Source organism: Oryctolagus cuniculus, chromosome 1, assembly GCF_051225735.1.
Source record: "Oryctolagus cuniculus isolate XC-2025 breed Fujian yellow rabbit chromosome 1, ASM5122573v1, whole genome shotgun sequence".
NCBI lineage: Eukaryota > Metazoa > Chordata > Mammalia > Lagomorpha > Leporidae > Oryctolagus > Oryctolagus cuniculus.
In genome coordinates, this window is record NC_142867.1 from 84210754 (window position 1) to 84230849 (window position 20096).

Genomic DNA, 20096 nt, shown 5'->3' on the forward strand with positions numbered 1-20096 from the left:
CTTCTTTTCAGCAAGAGGAGGGGTCTGTTCACCTTTGTTGGCATAATCACACCCTCACCTCCTCTCTCCCAAGTTGATCAATGCCTGAGGTTAGCCCAAAGTGGGCGCTACACTCAACCATGCTGCATGAACTGCACAGAAGATCTGTGCAGTACTCAGTGTGAGCACAGATCCTGCTGCAGTGACCCAACCCAGACAGTCAGGGAGCTCTGAATGTGTGGTGCCGCACACAGTGACTGCCCAGAGACCCAGCTACACCCTGCTTCCTATCACGCAGTCACAGACTTCCCACAGTTCAGCACACAAGACTCCCACAGTCATAGGATATAGAGGATCCCCTGTACCCGGCTAGCCTGTCCCATCCACAGAGAGATAGAAACGTTCCCAGAGCTAGCCACCTGTGTAAGCTCCACTTTGGCGGTTTGAGCCATGAAGCTTGTGATTTGTTGAGAGGCTGGGGCACTTCACTGTCCTACACGGGTGCCCAGCCCCATTTCAATCCTCCCAGCCAGGCTCAAAGTATCCTCTGGTAGAAATCCTGGATCATACACATGCAGAAGAGCCACTGCAGCCACTACTGATGTCAGAATGGTGCCTTCTCCCTGCTTATTTTCGGGCATGCCCGCAAGAGCTGCCACAGCTGCTACTGATAACACAATGGCACCCTCTCCCAGCTGTTTGCTGGGTGATGTTGTCAGGGGATGCAGAGAGAGAAACATGCCCTTTTTTTTCACTGAGTTATGTGGGTATCCTGCCCCTCCCCCCAAATTTGGTCTCCAGGCTGGACTCAAAGACAATGTACCCTGCCAGGCTCTCCCTCTGCTTATCACCAGTGGCATGGGCTGCACTGTCCTCACCTCACTCCCCAAAGCGGGAGCTTCCTCCAGCTCTCCACGGTCGGGGTCCTGTGTTGTGTCCATGCTCAGTGCTGCTGCATGTCTGCACCTTCCACACTGATCAAGGTGTCCCTCCTCATTCTGTAGAAGTTCCACTGCAGATGTCTCTCCAGCTCTCCCCAGGAATGCACTTCCTCCACTTTTTTGCTATTGTTTTCCCCTAGCCTAATTGAACTTTAGAAACCATTTTTTTTGAAAGGCAGAGTTAGACAGTGAGAGAGACAGAGAAAGGTCTTCCTTCCATTGGTTCACCCCTCAAATGGCCGCTACGGCCAGTGCACTGTGCTGATCCGAAGCCAGGAGCCAGGTGCTTCCTCCTGGTCTTCCATGCAGGTGCAGGGCCCAAGCACTTGGGCCATCCTCCACTGCCTTCCCGGGCCACAGCAGAGAGCTGGACTGGAAGAGGAGCAACTGGGACAGAACCGGCACCCCAACCAGGACTAGAACCCGGTGTGCCAGCGCTGTAGGCAGAGGATTAGCCTAGTGAGTGATGTGCCGGCCCTTTAGAAACCATTTTAAAGTGCTGAGATCACTAGTAAAGATAATTAAATCAATCTTCAGAGCCAGAAGTGGATCCAATCAGCATTCACCAATTTGTTGGTTGCTGATGGACATTGCCTGGCTGGTATTTTAACTACAATATTTTTAACACTAAGATGAAATGATATTTTGGTAACAAAGGGCATGGCTTGAGATAGTAGAGCAGCAGAGTACTCTTGCAGTAGGTCCTCTTACTTCCTGGCTTACTGGCTTACTCTAGCTTACTGGCTCATGGCTTTATCTTTTCCCTCTTCCCTCTGTACTACTGTCTGTGTAAGCTGTCTGTATGTGGATGACCCTCCAATTTACAGCTCCAGCTTGGGCTTGCCTTTGAACTCCAGCTTCTCTAACTTCTTACTTGACATCTCCATGGAAATTCAAAAGCTGATCTCAAACTTAAATTCATCTAAAATGAAGCTTCTGGTCTTTCCTCCACAACCTAGTCTTCCTGCAGCTTTCTAGTTCAGCTAAGGATAACTCCTTCTTTCCAGTTGCTCCGGCCAGAACTGAAACATCTCCTGAATCCTCTCTTTCTCTCACATCCCACATCCTGCCAGGTCTGCAACATGAAAACATTCTTTTCTCACACCTCCAAGTTCCGAACACATCCAGGGCCCCTCAGTTTTCACACCTGTGTACTCAGAATAGCTCTGGAACCCAATCCTTTCTCACCACTTCCAACACTGCCATCTTGTTCAGGTCACCACTATTGCATGTCTGTGTTCCTACAGGAAACTACTCCTGTGCTGCTTGCTTCCTCACTGGCTGCCCTTCAGTTTGTTCACAACATGCAGCTGGATGGCTCCCATTAAAATTTAAGCTACATCCCATCACTCTCTCAGAGCCATCCAGTGTCTTCAACCTCAACACAACAACCTCACAAGGTTAGAACAGAATCTTGAAGAAACACCGAGCTCAGAACCTCTGTCACCTACAATTATTCCTGCCTGGTAGATTCTACGTCAATACGTTTTGATGTAGTTACTAATTAATTTCTGTTTCTGCAACACATCTTTACTCACCTATCAACATCTGAGAATTTTTCTTAAAAGATTTGTGTGTATGTGTGTGCAGGGGCTATATATTAAGAATACCTGACTGTTTCTGATACTTGATGTCAATATTTTCTCAATTTCTTTTTTTTTTTTTATTAGAGTTATAGACAGTGAGAGAGAGAGAGAGAAAAAGGTCTTCCTTCTGTTGGTTCACTCCCCAAATGGCCACCATGGCTGGCGCTATGCCAATCCGAAGCCAGGAGCCAGGTGCCTCCTCCTGGTCTCCCATGCAGGTGCAGGGCCCAAGCACTTCAGCCATCCTCCACTGCCCTCCCAGACCACAGCAGAGAGCTGGACTGGAAGAGGAGCAACCAGGAATAGAACTCGGTGCCCATATGGGATGCCGGCGCCATAGGTGGAGGATTAGCCATGTGAGCCACAGTGCCAGCCCCTCAATTTCTTTACCTTTTAATTTAGTTGTATATTATGTGGCCCTTCACAATTCAGCACAGCCCTAATATTTCAGGGTAGAGTGGTGGTCATTCTTACCTGTTCACCTTCTTGTGTTGTCTCCACAGGTATCAACAGGAAGGTTGTGTATTCCTTAGCAGACTCTGCTAATGGATTCTTCTCCATTGATGGCACATCTGGCATCATTATCCTGGAACAGCCGCTGGACCGAGAGCAGCAATCTTCCTACAACATCAGTGTGCGGGCCACCGACCAGAGTCCAGGACAGTCCCTGTCCTCTCTCGCCACTGTCACCATCACCGTCCTCGACATAAATGACAACCCACCTGTGTTTGAGAGAAGGGACTACCTGGTAACAGTGCCTGAGGACACATCCCCTGGCACCCAAGTCCTGGCTGTTTTTGCCACCAGCAAAGATATTGGCACAAATGCTGAGATAACGTATCTCATTCGGTCTGGGAATGAACAGGGGAAATTTAGAATCAACCCAAAGACAGGTGGGTAAATATAACAGACTGGGAATTCAGGACTTTACTCTGTGCTGCTTATTTCCCTAATGCTCTCAATAGCTTTTGTGATGGCCTCTTTGTTCTCCTTCTTCCTCACTCACAGTAGAAACAAATGTTTTAGTAGCAGAGCTGATGAGCAGACCCCATAGTGCCCTCCACGTTTCTGTAAGGGAGACCCCTGCAGAACATCAAGCTCCTAACTGTTGGGTCACTTGGAAAATTCTTACACTCCAAGTTGGCTCCAGGTTCTCTGGATTAGAGGGCAGCAATGTGGTTCCCCAGTGGGGAGCTGAAATAGTATTTGCATTTCGAGCACAAGGGGTTTATTTGTTTTGCTTTTTCTGTTGTATATGTGTGTGTGCATGGATGTGTGCTCAGATCCTGTGCACATTTGTTGAGAAATTCTTCTGGAGATGAACATCCAGTGGCTACTGTCCACACATAGATATCTACTCTGGTCACTGGGCAGGGCAGTCATTGATCAGGGACGTACACAGTGGCAAGCAGGAGTCCCCAACCCAGAACGCTGAGAGGACTCTTATCAGTCTGGTGCTGTGTTGGACTCTGCTCATGATGTCAGGTTAGAACACAGCCATTTTTCACCAGTCTTTTCAGGCTGTGGGGAAATATGAGCATTACCTAGGGGAGAAGTACCGGTGGTGGGGGGTGGGGACAGAAGAAAAAGAGAACATTCAGGCTTGCTCTTCATCAGTGAGTTCATGAGGCTCTTTGGGTATAAAATGATAATTCAGAAAACAGATTTGTATATTGTATGAAGAGTAAACATACTCACTCTTGTGTTGTCATGGAGTGATTAGATTTCCATTACTAGGCAAGCCTTTTTTGTGGATATTCTCACTCATTTACCGACTCTCCTATGACTAGTCCAGGCAGTTACCACTCTACGGATCTCCTTGCCTTTGAACATCTTTTCCTCATCGTGGAGGACACATGCACCTGTGGAGCAAGTGGCAAGGGGACTCTGTCCTTTGTGATGATATTTGGATGATGTTTATTAAAAACTACCATAATTAGCAACATTCAGCACTGCAAATGACCCAGGTTCCTAGTAAATCATAAAGTATATCTCACATTTTCCAAATGAGAAAAACAGAGCTTCAGGGAGGTTCAATAACTTTGACAATGTCCACCGTTAGAAGTGAATTATCCAGGATCTGAATTCAGATCTTCCTGACTTAGCAATGATGCCCCAACCTCGATACCCTCTATAACACTGCAGTGCTCAGAGAATACAAAAAAAAATGCAGAAGATATAGTCTCACTCTTAGATTTAGGAAGGTGCAAACATTGATGGAGGAATTGCATTGGTGCTTCTCTCAGCAATAACTGTGGTTAAGGTCATTACATGAAATTAAAATGTGTAGAGATATCCCTCATTTAAGTATGTGTTAGCCTGAGCCTGTCTAGTTATGACTGTTGTTTATGAAAACCATGAGAAAATGGTTAAGTATTACTTAAATTTAGCACTGGACAATAAGACACACAATAAGGCACTTGGGATGGGGAGTGGTAAATGGGAAGAAAGAGGCTCTCCTTACAGGTCTGACTTTGTTTCTCACCTTAATAGCCTATTAACAGTCTTAGCGACTAGGGAAGTTCTCTTTCTGAAGCCATGAGTGAACATGACCTTCCCACATGTCCTAATGATTGTTTTTTGGGTGAGAGAAAAATGTACAGGCTTGAGGACTATTCTGCAGGCAGCAAAATCGCCAGCTACAGGTTGTAGAACGCAAAATTGGCTTACATCACTAGAAAGGGTTAGGATGGCAAGGCAATAGTACTCAATGAGTTTCTCTTAGAAGGGGCACCCAGCTAGCAGATTTCACTTATTCTGCTGGCATAATTCAAGCAACTCCATGACATAGGCATTATAATATCTGTTCTATAGTTGTGGACACTAAATACGCACTTAATATTTGGCCACTGGGCTGTCAGATTCCCAAATAGTTTTCCTTTTTCATTATGTCATTATACCTTGAGGTTCTGAAATCTTTGCCCTCTTTGTACCTTAATAGTTTTAGATAGTGCATTGTAACTTGGCAAGGCATCTTTGTGTTAATTCAGTTCAGTTAAGTCTGCAAGTATTTACTTGCTGAAAAGGAGCAGGGTCACACCGTCACAGCCCTCTCCCTACAGCCCATTCTCGAACTTTCTGGGTACACATAAGAATCAGGAGATACTTATGAAGGAATGGTGGTTGGTACCATCCCTCATCACTACTTCCTAGGTACATTAAAGTGAAAAATACCAGATGCTTTCCAGCTGCTTGAGAGATATACAGAAATGGTTACGAAAAAAAAAAAAAAAAAACTTCATTTCTTCAGTGTTATATTTGATGGATAGTTGTGCTTTAACTGACAACATTAATCACACTTCTAGAATGCTTTCAGTACAGCATTAAATAAACAAACTCCTGAATACCTAAAATCCCTTGGCTAGAGATGATGTTATAAATATTGCCGCAATTATGAAATGACTGACCAGTGTTTTTCCTAATCAAATGAAGCCCCCCATTTTTCTTCAAAGGGAGCATTTCTGTCTCTGAAGTCCTGGACTATGAAGTATGTAAAAGGTTTTACCTTGTGGTAGAAGCCAAAGATGGAGGCACCCCAGCTCTCAGCGCCGCGGCCACTGTCAGCATCAACCTCACAGATGTGAATGATAATGCTCCCCAGTTCAGCCAAGATGTCTACAGTGCTGTCATCAGTGAAGATGCCTTGGTGGGAGACTCTGTCATTTTGGTAGGTGCTGGGAGGTAACTAAATGTCTGTGAGCTGTCACTCTCAACAGAGTAAAGAAGGAAGCCAAGTCTACCCAGGACTTTCTTCACACTTGGCCCTTTCAATGCCCATGTGTCCCAAGAATGCTCGTTAGGAACTCATCTTCCAACGGCCCCTTCTCCAATTTCTACCCTAGAATGAGTCAGGTAGATAAACTGATATGGTAAAACAGACTGATAATCACTTTTCTCCCAGGAATGCAAATATTTTGAGGAAGCAAAACTGCCTATGGAATGAACTTCCAATGACGGTTCCTACTAGTTTGGGAACTTAGATGGTAAGTTATTGGATGGCTAGAAGGAAGAAGGTTCTATAGGGTTTTTTTTTTAGATCAGTTGCAAGCACAGTGAATGAATATTGTTAATAATAGTGTACTGTGCATTTCAAAATCACTAGAAGAGTAGATTTAAAATGAGCTCATCACAAAAACAATATGTGGGTGATGGATATGTTAATCAGCTTGATTTAATTATTCTACATTATATTCATAAATCATAACATGACTCTGTAGCCCATAAATATACATATGTAACTAATTTATCAGTTTACAGCAAGAAAGTTATTAGTCGGCTAAGAATAAATAAACTTCCATTTCCCTCGTCAACACACAAAGTGGAACAGGTATGAATGGGAGCAAGTGTTAAGTGGATTGCCACTCTTGTAGGAGCTTTCTGGGAGGAAAACATGCCATGTGTTCTGAGGACTCAGATTTAATTAAACCACACATTACATTTTGCAAACAATTAAGGCCCATCTTTGCCATCCCTAGGGTGGGCAGCTCTCTTCCATCCAACTCCTCTCATGGCCAGTTTCTGCAGCATCAGGTGGCCTGTGGCTACAGCCCTCTAATGTCAACAATGCAATTTTTATCTATCAGATGTGGACTCCCTGGAACTTCTCTCCTTCCCAAGCAGTGCAACACTCTGTCTATTTAAATTCTAACATTACCATCATGTTTGCTGTGTGGCTTCCCTAATATGTAAATGCATAGGTTTAGAGAATGCCTGACTCGGTGGTAGAAACCATTGTTTGCAGATTTGGAATAGAATCAGGAATGCATCTTTATCAGTTAGCATTGCCTTTTATCCTAGTTACAGCATCAGGCCATAGACAGTTAAAAATTAACGTAGAAATAAAAGGGGGGTTCTTGTCCTAGTGCTGCCTCTCTTCAGTCAGCCCATCAACTGTGCCACTGGGGACATCATCACTGCCATTGGTGAACAGAGCCCCTGAGAAAACTTTCATGGCCATGCCCATTTCCCTCTCACATGCCCAATTCCCTCTCACATCGTGTCTTTTCTTTTTTGCTTGTTTTCCATGAAGCTAATAGCAGAAGATGTAGACAGCCAGCCCAATGGACAGATTCATTTTTCCATTGTGAGTGGAGATCGGGACAGTGAGTTTGCTGTGGATCCTGTCTTGGGCCTTGTGAAGGTTAAGAAGAAGTTAGACCGGGAACGGGTAAGCCCCTTTAGACCAGCTCCCTTCTCGCCCACACCTACGCCTTCACTGGAAACCGGGGCATGGGCCCCATGAGTGTAATTCTCAGGTTCTCCATTCTAAATAATTAGAGTAAGCAGGCATGGCCTCGAATGCAATGTGAAGTATCTGGGTCAGACTTTGAAAGAACTTTCTGCCAAGAATAGATGCTGGCAATTTCTTACTTATGCAGACTTGAAAGGAAAGGCAAATATAGATCTTTCTGGATGTTTGAATTTCTATCTCCCCCAAAACAAGGAAGCAGATTTCTTTCAGTGTTGGAATTCTAGAGTCTTGGGTTCATGAGTAACTTTAGCCCTGGGTAAGCAGGAACAAAAGGATTACTGGAAAGTATGTAGATCAAACAGAATAATCCAGAAAATGTCTCTGTCAAAAGTTAAACTAAGTCTCTCTAAATATTGTCTTTATTAACCAAAAGTATGGAAAAGTGTATCATTGTAGTGATGCTAAGAAGAGATAAACTCTACTGCACAACATATCCCCCAAACTTCAGAAATACTGGTACTGATAAATAAAACAGATTAGCAAGAAAACTGTTGAACAGAGACCCATAGTCATCATTCTACTTGGGGAGTGGTTTTGTACCCCAGGAGACTTAGGCAGTGTTTGGAAGGGCAGAAGATGATACTGACTGCTGCTTGACTAAGTCAGGGAAGCTGCTAAGTATCCTACAATGCACAGATCAGCCCCCAACAACAAAGAATTACCCTGCCCCAAATGACACTAGTACAAGGTTGAGAAACCATGGTCTGGAGAAAGGCACCATGTTAACCTATAGTTCCTTTCGGTGTGCACGGAAGGGAGAAGTGCCACACTTCTCTACAGTGACCTCTCTGCCTTGGCAGGTGTCAGGATACTCCCTGCTGGTCCAGGCGGTAGACAGTGGCTTTCCTGCAATGTCATCAACTGCAACTGTCAACATTGATATTTCTGATGTGAATGACAACAGCCCAGTATTTACACCTGCTAACTATACTGCTGTGATTCAGGTAAGCAGATCGTCCCTGCTAGATACTTGTCCTAATGCATTTAGCTTTCTTCCTGTGCTTTTGGTTTATTCATTATGGCTTATTGTTACTATCATTCACTGTTAACTTATCTCATCCTAGGACAGGTATTAAAAGAGCCTGATTTTTCTAACACGCTGAGTAATCAACATTGATGAAGAGCCATTATGGTTGGGTTATTTCCAGTACTGGGTGCTTTATGCATAACTTTTGTTGCCAAAACAATGCCATAATGAGGAATGGTGGGTTTGCTCCACCTTATACTTGAAGGAGTTGAGGGTCTGTGATATTAAGTAGTTCATGCAAGATCATGCAGCTACTGAGTGGCAGAGTCAGGATTTGAATCTTTGTCTGTCTTCTGCAAAGAGGAGGAGGAGGAAGCAAAGGAAGGAAGGAAGGGAGGGAGGGAGGGAGGGAGGGAGAAAGGAAGGAAGGAAGGAAATAAATTTGTATTTCCCTTTTCCACATAATAGGTTGCAATTTTTTGTGATATTCAGGCAGTGGAGGGAGATTGATATGAACCATCTCATCAGTCAAAGGGAGATTGGGCATCAGGATGGAGCTGCTACTCATTAAAATTAATCTTCCATAAGCGATTTGTTTAGCACTTTAAATCCACCTGCTCTTTAAAATTAGACTGCAGGATAGAATAACTTACTGCTGATAATCTGCTAGCAGAGGGAATGACTTTGCCTCTGGTCAGTTTTTTCTTTAGAAACTATTTTATGAGCACAGTACTAGGTGCTGAGCTTCTTCTATTCCACAACATTTCTAGAACCTGGAGGCCCAACTTGAGGAAGGTCAGGAATTCCAGACCAGGAATACTACAGTGTGGAGGACTTAGAGGAGACAGAGGTTGACATACACATTTTGAGTAACCACCAATATTCCAGAGAAATCAGCTCTCCCTGGATACAATTTGGCTCCAAAATTGACTGCAAGGACTCCCAGGCCTGGGCAGAAGTTAATGAGACTGGCCCAGGCCTTAGAGACCCCTTTATTATAAACTGAAGACTTTGAGTATGGCTATCCATAGCCACCCTCCTCCCAGCCCCATGCCACTGAGCTGCCCAGGAATCAGGCTGGGAGGCCTGTTCCTTCCCCAGTGGCAGTTTGAGTTTCCTCTCCTGATGCTTTTTTCAGCAGCTCTGTGTTCTGATTGCTCTCCTACTTCCACAAAGTTTGACCCCAGGGTCTACATCTCCCACCATTCTCTCTCAGCTGTCTCCACAACTGTTGCCCACAATGGTGCTTACTGCTTCTCTGTGCTTCTGTGTGCTCACCCCAAGACAAAATAGGCTTTGCCTATTCAGCGTTCAGTTTTATGACATGCATGCATCAGTTTGATAGGCTGTTTTCAGATGCACCAAAAGAGGCCAGAAGTAAAAGAGCTGAGTGCCTCAGCCCACATGCAGTGGCTGGCCCCCCTCCATGGGGCCAGGCCTGTCTGTGTTGTATTGCACCTTTCTTTCTCAGATGCTGACCCCGAGGGCACACATATTCAATCAATCAATCTCTCTCTCTGACTCTCACTCTCTCGCTCTCTCTCTCCTGCTCTTCGATGAAGGAAACAGCCTTTATAGAGTGAGCAAACAAACCAATAAATCTTCTGTTTTGTGTGGTGCTGAGTACGTTGTCAGTGTGAAACAGTACATCTCTGCTGGGCAGAGGCAGCTCCAGGACTGATTCCAGAAGGGGATGGTGCCCAGTTCTTGATGACCAAAAGGGCACTTGAAAGAATGAGCAGAACAAAAGGGCACTGAGCTCCTTTTATCTTTCTCCTTCAAAAAAAAAAAAAAAAAACAACCCTATCTCCCTTTTCCAAACCTGGAATGGCTTCCTTATCCCAACACATGGTTTTCATAAGCCTAATTCAGCACATAAACCTGGAGTGGGCCTGCCCTCCAAACTGCAGTGTATCACCAGCTCCATCTCGGTGACCCAAACCATTTAATCCTCATGCTGATGTCTTCAGAAGGGCTGAGCTAATAAAACTGACTTGGGGCCTGAGCTGTGGAATCACGCATGTCTAAACAGAGTGGGCCAAAGACACCAATGCCTGAGCTACGGAGGATTTATCACAGCATTTTCAAAGGCAGGATAACCTTTGACTCAGGAGAGAACAACAATGAGTCTTTGTGTTCCCATTTTTGGGAAAACGCAGAGGGATTGTGAAAAATAATGCTCACATAACGGCAACAGGGCTTCCAAAGATTCAAACGAAGTTTAGGATTTACTTTCTCTTCATTCTTAAAATGCAAAGTATTCTTCTCCCTTTCCCTTTCCTAAAGAAACAGCAAAACTGGTTCTGAGGTTAAGTGTTTTATTTCTTTTAACTTTAATTTCCTCTAGAAGTGCGTTTTAGCTTCTCAGTGAAAGAAATTCTAAATATCTAAAATTTTCACAAATGTTTATGCTTAATGAACTAAATTTTTTAAAAAAACTTCCAATAGTATCCCTATTTTCTACCTGAAATGTTCCTTTGTACATTGACTGGGAATTTGCCAGCATGCCCCCAAAAAAGTCCAATGTTGTGATATCATTGGGTCTCAGCAGAATCGTGTTGTGCCAGGTATGAGGAAGCACCTTTCCATCCCAACAGGGCGATGTTGCCTTGGCCTGACCACAGCACAAAGGCTGGTGAGCACCATTTATTCCCAGAACTCTTCAGGAAAACTCAGGGCTTTGCAGCCTGAGGGAATACAAGGAGTCCCCAGCACCGTGCTTGGCATCTATAAACCCACTCAACCCAAGGTCCAAGAGTCCCATCTACAGAGAGCTATCTCATGGGGCAGGTGTGGGGAGGCAGCTGAAAGCCATGTTCTAGCAGAGCACTTCCACCATAATGATGGGAATTTTTAGATATGAGGAGAGAGATAATTTTGTCTTCCTTTTTACTGCACCCTTTTATGCAGGAAAACAGGCCGGTGGGCACCAGCATCTTGCAGCTGCTGGTGACAGACAGAGACTCCTTTCATAACGGGCCTCCCTTCTCCTTCTCTATTTTGTCGGGAAATGAAGAGGAGGAGTTTGTGTTGGATCCTCACGGGGTCCTGCGCTCAGCAGTGGTCTTCCAGCACACAGAGTCTCCAGAATACGTGCTGTGTGTCCAGGTACAGCCTACTTCCCTGTGTGCCTTGTGCTGTCTTTCTCTCCTGCGCTGGCTTCTCTGTCCATTGGCTGTTTTCTCTTTGTTGAACAAGTCAACGTAATTCATTACCATGCAGGAATGTTCCCCTTTTAATCTCAAATTCAATTTCACACCAATAGAAGCCGCCTATGTGTGTGTAATTGAACAGGGAGGAAGGAAAGCACCATTGTTCGGGAAGGGTGTTCCTGTAGAATATCCCCAGCAGATACTCACTGGACTTCAAGCTGTGATCTAAAGATCTTAGAGCTCTAGCAGGCCCCCAAAGATAAATCACTTGCTGCTTTATACCACATATTCCTTACCCACTCACCAGACTTGGGGAAGCTGGCCCCCAGTGTCTTAATCACAGTTAGCTTCGTGGCCTCTGCTGGGTGAGCCTTCCCCTGGGTAGATGGGAACGGACCAGTGAATTAGCTGGCAAAGGCTCCCTCAGAGGATCTCAGTTCTTAAGGCCACTGGCCTGTGTGAAATGAAATGGGACAAAAAGGCAAAAGTGGCAGGCATGCAAAGGGGCTGGGCAAGATCAGGAAATGGGAGAATACCCCTAAGTTCCTGTGTTTGAACTCTGTCAACACCAAGATTTAGATCCCATCAATGAAATGGAATGACTTCTGCTCACAGTTGCCTACTCTGTGGTCAACTGAGATTCATTATACATAGTGGCACTGATAGCATTCTTTATATGTGTACATCACTGAATTCTATATATGACCTCTTTGGATAAGTTAATGACTGCTGTCTCTCAGTATGTCTGTGACTTCAGTTGCCACCACTTCTCCAACAATATTATGTAAATAATTTTATTTCACAGTATAAGTAGGTACTCCATTGCCAGAAGAGATTTGCAGCACCCTCTCACAGAAGCTAGGATAGTCCTTTGAGGATTCTGTCTACTTGTTGGAGAGCAGATACATCATCTTGAGTTTAGAATCTCCATAGAGGCTTCTCTCCTCCAAGTCCTTCATATTAAACCAGCACCAAGGCTGGGTTGTCTTCCTTCATAAGGTCCCTGTGTGCATCAGTTGTATTCCCTTTGCAACTGCCCTTCCTTATCCTACCTTGTCCCATACCCATACTGTATTGCTGCTGGAGCCTCCTTGATGATTCCTGTGGCTTCAGCCTCATTCTCTCCTTATCTGTCCCTACACCACTTCCACTTCCAGATCAGTCATTCCATTATTTCCCTAAACCAGGCATCAGCGAACAATAGCCCCTGTGTCAAATCCCGCCCTCAGCTTTCCTTTATAAATAAAGTTTTATTTGGGCACAGCCTTGCTCATTCATTTTCATATGCTCTATGGCTACTTCTGTGCTGTCAGCACAGAAAGAAGTGGTTGTATTAGAGACCATGCAACCTGAAAAGAAGCCTAAAATATTTATTATCTAGCCCTTTTAAAAAGTTCGCCGATCCCTGCCCTAAACTAAAATTATCTGTGACTTCCCAGGGCTTGGAAGAGGCCCTGCAGGCTGAATACTGACCCTAGACTTTCAAACTTTAGATTTCAGGGTATTTGCACAGACATCAGCCTCCAGTCTTTCTCTGGCACAGGTTCATTACTGTTACTTAACACTCAGCAGCTGTATTCCTTCCTGCCATCTTTCTGGCCTCTGGCATTTGAGTGGGGCAATCCCTGGCCTATAATTCATCACTGTCCTTTTGAGGCTGTCCACAGTTTGACTTCAACCTAATTTGCCAAATCATCTCCTTCTACATTAATTTTGCTATTTCAGCATCTTTGGTTTACCAAATGAAGTGTGTGGTGATGATAAGAAGGAAAACAGCAACAATCACAGGATCTATCACATTCTGTTTTTCTATCGGTTTGTCCTGTGCTAAGTACACTGCAATAACTCTTCCCCTTTTAATCCCACGATGTAAGAACCCAGTGAGGTCAATCCTATTGTTTTAATCATGTTAGATATACCGAAAATTGAAGCTCAGAGAAGGTCAGGAATTTATTCAAAGGCAGACATGCAATGAGTGGCAGAGTCAAGATTCACACTCGGGTCTGAGTGATACCCAGACACCTGCTCTTTTGCAGCCTTCCACATTCCAGTTCCCACCCACCAGCACAGTACAGGCTGTGTGGTCTTAGATTTTCAGACAAATGCCCTGTGGACTCAGTCATGGGAATCAGTCCTTCTCCTGAATCCTCACACCCTAAAGTCTCCTCCATGTATGTGGCAGGTATGAAATAATAAACTATTGTCCAAGTGGTTGTTCCATCAGTTCTTACATGAAGAAGAGGGAAAAAAGGTTTTAAAGGGCTGGCTATTTTTCCCTTTGGTGTACCTTATTTTTATTATAACCCTTACTCTGATGTAATTCCCACTGAAATAATGTTTCTCAAGTGTGCAGAAAGGTGCCATCTGGCCCAGTCAAAAAGAAAGAATCCAACAGAGAACATAGATTCCTTCTCCAATTGAGAATGCCATTTTATGAGTTTTCCCCAGGGTTTCTGTCCAAAATGAAAACAAGCCAATCCGTTGTGTGCATGTTGGAACTTGTGACACCCCATATCCTGCTTTCCTATCCACCTCCAGTGGCTTTATTGTGTTGACACATTTTATTGTCCATAGCAAGGTGCACATATGGGGACTGAAGGTGATAAATCACTCCTGTTACTTAAATTCACCTCCTCAGCATTTTTGACAATCATGGCAGGAGATGGAAGAAAAAGCAAATGTAGTAAAAGATACAGATGTCTGCTATTTATTTTTTTAATTATTAGGGTTTTTTTTTTCCTTCGTTCCTTGTGTTTTCCCCTTTTTGGTTGTTTTAGGCAAAGGACTCAGGAAAACCCCAGCAAGTCTCTCAGTCCTACATCCGTGTGCGGGTCATCGAGGAAAGTATCCACAAGCCCACAGCCATCCCTCTGGAAATTTTCATTGTCACCATGGAGGATGACTTTCCTGGTGGGGTCATTGGGAAGATCCATGCCACAGATCAAGATATGTATGATGTGCTCACGTTTGCCCTGAAATCAGAGCAGAAAAGCTTGTTCAAAGTCAACAGTCATGATGGGAAAATCATTGCCCTGGGAGGCCTTGACAGTGGCAAGTATGTCCTGAATGTGTCTGTGAGTGACGGCCGCTTTCAGGTGCCCATAGATGTGGTTGTGCATGTGGAGCAGCTGGTCCATGAGATGCTACAGAACACCGTCACCATCCGCTTTGAGAATGTGTCCCCCGAGGACTTCGTGGGGCTACACATGCACGGGTTCCGGCGCACCCTGCGGAATGCAGTCCTCACCCAAAAGCAGGACAGCCTGCACATCATCAGCATCCAGCCTGTGGCAGGCACCAACCAGCTGGACATGCTGTTTGCAGTGGAGATGCACAGCAGTGAGTTCTACAAGCCAGCCTACCTGATCCAGAAGCTGTCCAATGCCAGGAGACACCTGGAGAACGTCATGCGTATCTCAGCCATCCTGGAGAAGAACTGCTCAGGGCTGGACTGTCAGGAGCAGCACTGTGAGCAGGGCTTGTCCCTGGATTCCCACGCACTCATGACCTACAGTACAGCTCGCATCAGCTTTGTGTGTCCACGGTTCTACAGGAATGTGCGCTGCACTTGTAATGGTGAGTGCTGCTTAGAAAGCTCCTCCTACCTCCCAGAATATTAGCAGCAGCCTGGATTGCCATTACTGGCATGCATGCATAGAATCACCCAATCAGTTACATTTTAATTGACCACCTACTGTGTGCCCAGTAACTTTGACAGATGCTGAGGCTATATGATTAGATGAGACAAGCTCAGACCTTGCTACCATGTGACTATAGCTTAGTGAGCTGCACAGCCAGGCAAGCCAGTGTCATAAGAATCGTTAAGAGAAGCACAGTCCTATAGGAGGACCCTGTGAGAGGGAAGCTTTCCTAAATGGAATATCCTTTAGGTTGAGATCAAAGTCAAGAAGGAATTCAAAAGGGGGAGGGAGAGTGTTCAAGACCAGGAGCAGCTTGTGTGAGAATGGCTCAAGGGTAAAAGAAGAAGCTACACTCAGGAGATTGAAAGAGCTTTCCCTTTGGCTAGAAGGAGTGGGCAGTGGTGATAAATGAGGCTTGAGAGCAGGTCTAGTAATCACACAAGGGCCATTAGCCAGAATGAAGAATTTAGAAATTATCCCAAGGTGGTGAGAGCCACTGGCTGATCTGAAGTAAAGAAGTAACTGATCAGATCTATCTTCCAACAAAGAGTCCCCTAAGGGGAATGGATGAGAGGGACCAGACCAGAGGCAGGGAAGCAAGTTGGGAGTCTGTTGCAGAGGGTAAAGGCAGGTCGATTTGCTTTAGTGAGAAATGGGGCCCAGATGTCTGGGAGCACAGTCGGGATGGATTCAGCCCTCAGAGCCGTGAGGATGAAGGGGTCCTGTTGGTTGATGAAACTACAGATGCAAACGTTGACCCTCACTGATCAAAGGCCATAGCTACCCAGAATCACACATCCACAGTGGTCAGTGAGAAGCATACTACTTCTTTCCCTTCTTTTGACTTGTGGAAACATAAATTCACTGAGTACTTCTAGGAATATTGTACCCGAAGGGTTTCTGGCAAGCATGAACTTGGTCCAAGGGGACGTTGTCCAGAAGGGAAGCCACTGGTGGAACACCCCTTTAGGTAACTGGGAACAGGCAGGGCCTCTGCCTCCTCCATGCAGTTTGGAGAATGCTTTGATCAGAGAGAAGCCCTAGGGATCACAGCTCCCTCCAAGAGATACTGTGACAGCCTCTAGCAGCCAGAAGCATTGCTGCCACTCACTCTGTAGCACCCAGTGAATTCATCAGCCAGACATAGTGATGTCCAGACCTGTGGAATATGTCAAGTAACAGTAACTCACAGCATACATGCTAGGTACAATGCATTTCTGGCAGATGCCACCAACACACAGGATTTATGAATGCCAGCTGTCCGGGGCCATACCTGGTTGTCTTGTAGGCAAACTGATTTATGTCCCAAAGTTGTGCTAGGGCCTCCATGCAGTGATTCACAGCAGTGCTCATAAGGGGTTCAAGACAAGACACGGCAGACCCTGCAGGAGAAGAATACCAGTTAATTAATCCTCATAGTCGGAAGACTCATTTTTTCAGCAAACATCCGTGGAGGCAGCAATGTCCTAGGCACTGAAGATTCAAAGTGAGAGAGAGACAGCCGCTGCCCTTAGGTGCGGGCTGACTTCAAGTCAGCTTAGCAGCCCTTTGCTGTAGTGATGTTCTAGTCAGTGCTAGAGAGTGATAAAGGACAGTCCCTCCTGTGGCCAAAAAAAAGCTTTCTGTGATGTTTGTACGCAGGAACCACCTAAAGGCTGCATCTCTGTAGATACATCAGTTCATCAAGAAGAAACAGGGAGGGAGGGCTTTGCAGACTTCCCTCAGAGAAAGGATTTAGAAAGATGATTTTTGTTGGGGTTTGGAGGGCTGGGGCTTGCTCACCACTTTGCATAAAACACTAATGTTCTAAACGCAGTAGGTCTCAAGGAGATTTCCCTGCCCAGGACTCCTATCCCCTAATCCTTGTCAACCTTTCTATTCCTGGCAAACGATGAACGCCAAGAGTTTTTGTGATTTGCTCCCAGACAGCCTGAGAGGAGACGTTCTGGGTTTGAAAAGCAAGCGCTTGATCGGTAAGCAAGGATTTCCTTGGCAATGTCAGGCCATGCTTCCAGCCTCCTTTCACCTCCAAGTCATTCTTATAATTAAGCTGTAAAATAGAATTCTCGATTTTAGTGGTAAAAGGAGCTCCAAAGGTCATCTTGCCTAGTCTTGTCTTCAGGAGGTGATGTATGATAATGTCCATTTTATAAATGCAGTATGCAGTATGGCTGTGTGCCTTGCCCAGGGCTACACAGCTGGTGAGAGTGGCATGCTGATTCAATAAAGGGTCCCTTCGGGCCAATGTTTTATTATCTGCATCTTAAGAGCAGGGACTGTTCCATTTTTTATGTGAATTGTTATATCAGTGCTAAGGACTTTATAAGCGTTCCCAGCCTCATCTTCTTGGCAGACTGATAGCCAAGTTCACAGTACACATCCAGTGAGGCAGAGATTCCCTCAGAGTCCTGGGGGGGATTCACTCAAAACTCTGGGCCCCTCACTCAGATATGGACAGCAGATTTAGCATGGAGCCAAGGAGTCCACCTTATAGCCAAAGTGACAACATCAGTAATCAAGAAACTAAACTGAGTAGTCTCATAGCAGGGTGAAAAGGGAAAAAATAATGTGTCCATGTTCAGGAGGGAAGCTCTTAGTTATAATAGGATGGCTCTCTCATTTCTTCAAATGTTTTCTTTTAGATAAAAACACCATGAAGAATTGTTAAGATAAGCATTAGGCATTTTTAGGCATCTTCTCATTTACTGGAAAAGAGTAACTGAATTCAATAGGTATCCTCCTGCCACAGCACACACAGAAACAACTCATATTGGCACTCATCTGTTTACTCTGGAAGGTTACAGATCATTAAGGGACTTTCCCATCATTGGAATAATTAGCATGATAAAGAGTCAGTTGTCCATTCTGAGCTGTGTAGTCATGTTTATAAAGATTTGGCCTTAATATTCTGTCCTCCTCCCAACTTCCCGTTCATCTTTTTCTCATGCAGATTTTTGGGTCCAATTATTATCATTAGCATCTTGAACTAAAATGCTGAGTTGCCCTAACAAAATGAAAGCAGACTTGAGTTCCTAGTGCCAAATAAGCTCATTAAATTCCAGCCACCGTTAGGCACCACATTTGAAGGGAACTTTCAAGAGATACAAAAGTTCTGATGCCATGAGATGATGGCTCCTGGTAGGCTTCAGATGTTCAATGAACTTTGTCACTTTAGTATGAAAGCCTGACCCCAACTTCAAAAAGTGGGGAGTGATAGAGGGCCTCAAGCACCTATGGGGGAAGCGGGAGGAAAGGGAGCTGTGGCAGCATGTGGGACTGTGCTGATCTATGTTTGAAAACTCCCATTGACTTTTCAAAAGTCTGATATATGAATGTATCATATAGGGGACATTTACCCAGGAGAATGGACTCCCAAAAAAACCATCAGAATTCCAGATCAGTGTGTTGATGGGAGTGATGGCAGGGATGGACTCCAGATGCATCAGACATCACACAGAATGGAACTTGGAGCTCCTAGTAAAATGAATGACGTTTTCACCAAGGGTGAGACACTGTGCCAGCTAGAGATGAGAAAGCAGCCATGCTCTGACCCAGAGAGGGAGAGCACTGTCATGTTTACCAATGGTAAACATCCCACACCCAGAATTCATGTGCTTTGCCAAGATTCTTATTTTGGCAAATGCCACTTAGTAATAGACTCCCCGCCTTCATGCATGGCCTACAAGAATTCTGATGACATTTCATCCTGAAGCCTCAGCTTTACGTGGTCCCCCAGAAGCAGAGGGTCTCCTAGAATGGTATTGGCTTGGCTCTACTTTATTCTCTCTATGGGTTCACTAAGGGCTGAGTGCTGTTTCATTCAAGCATCCTCCTGCATCCTGGAGATTAGGGATCTACAGAGAGAGAGATTTCTACTAATGAAAAATAAGCACCTCCAAGTTTGTAGGGGGAACCTGTTTAAGATTCAAGGGATGTCACTGAGGGTTATCCCAAACCACTGGGGTAGATACTGTTGGTTTTTTCTCTCAGTTAGCATTAACAAGCATGAGTCTCAGGTTTTCTCCACTTCTTAAAAAAAGAAAAACCCATCAGAGGGAAGTTATAGGTTTCTTATTGCCTCGCAGAGCCTTCATCATTTTATTTCATTATGCTTATTAGAAGTGCATGACCATAGCCACCCACCAGCAGGCTCTGTTTTCCTGAGCTACTGTGTTCCTCCCAAGGACCTCTCACTGTACCGCCCAGCTCAGCCCGGCTCCTTGCCATCAGCCTGATGCATGATGCTGTTTCATGCTCCTTGGGGATGGGGGATACACTGGGCCTCTTTCAACATGGACCTCCAGCGTCCTCCTAGGGCCTGACGTAAAATGGCATTCAATTAACATCTGAGTGTATGAGCAAGAAAAAGTTCACCCCACATCTCTGGGCCTTCCTGTTTACTGACTGCTCTGCTTAAAATGCTTTCCCTGCCTGGCAAAGATCCATTATGACAAGCTTCATTGCTTCCAATGCCTTTCTTGGACTCGGCCAAGTGGAACTGATAACTTCCTCCTTTATGCTTCCTCTGTGCCTTAATTATACTACCTATAACTCTTTACAGCAAGTATTTGTTTACAGC

At 44.9% G+C, this 20096-nt stretch overlaps 1 protein-coding gene across 7 annotated transcripts in view; it reads left to right on the forward strand.

The window, feature by feature from the left end:
* Positions 1 to 20096, forward strand: part of FAT3 (FAT atypical cadherin 3) — a 687279-nt gene that overhangs the window by 623473 nt on the left and 43710 nt on the right. For all 7 annotated transcript variants that reach the window (XM_051850343.3, XM_089312010.1, XM_089312007.1 and 4 more), the window contains 6 exons: positions 3010 to 3399; positions 5959 to 6173; positions 7536 to 7673; positions 8558 to 8701; positions 11635 to 11832; positions 14654 to 15452. In XM_051850343.3, the coding sequence (XP_051706303.3) occupies positions 3010 to 3399; positions 5959 to 6173; positions 7536 to 7673; positions 8558 to 8701; positions 11635 to 11832; positions 14654 to 15452 (1884 nt within the window). The remainder of the gene's footprint in view (positions 1 to 3009; positions 3400 to 5958; positions 6174 to 7535; positions 7674 to 8557; positions 8702 to 11634; positions 11833 to 14653; positions 15453 to 20096) is intronic.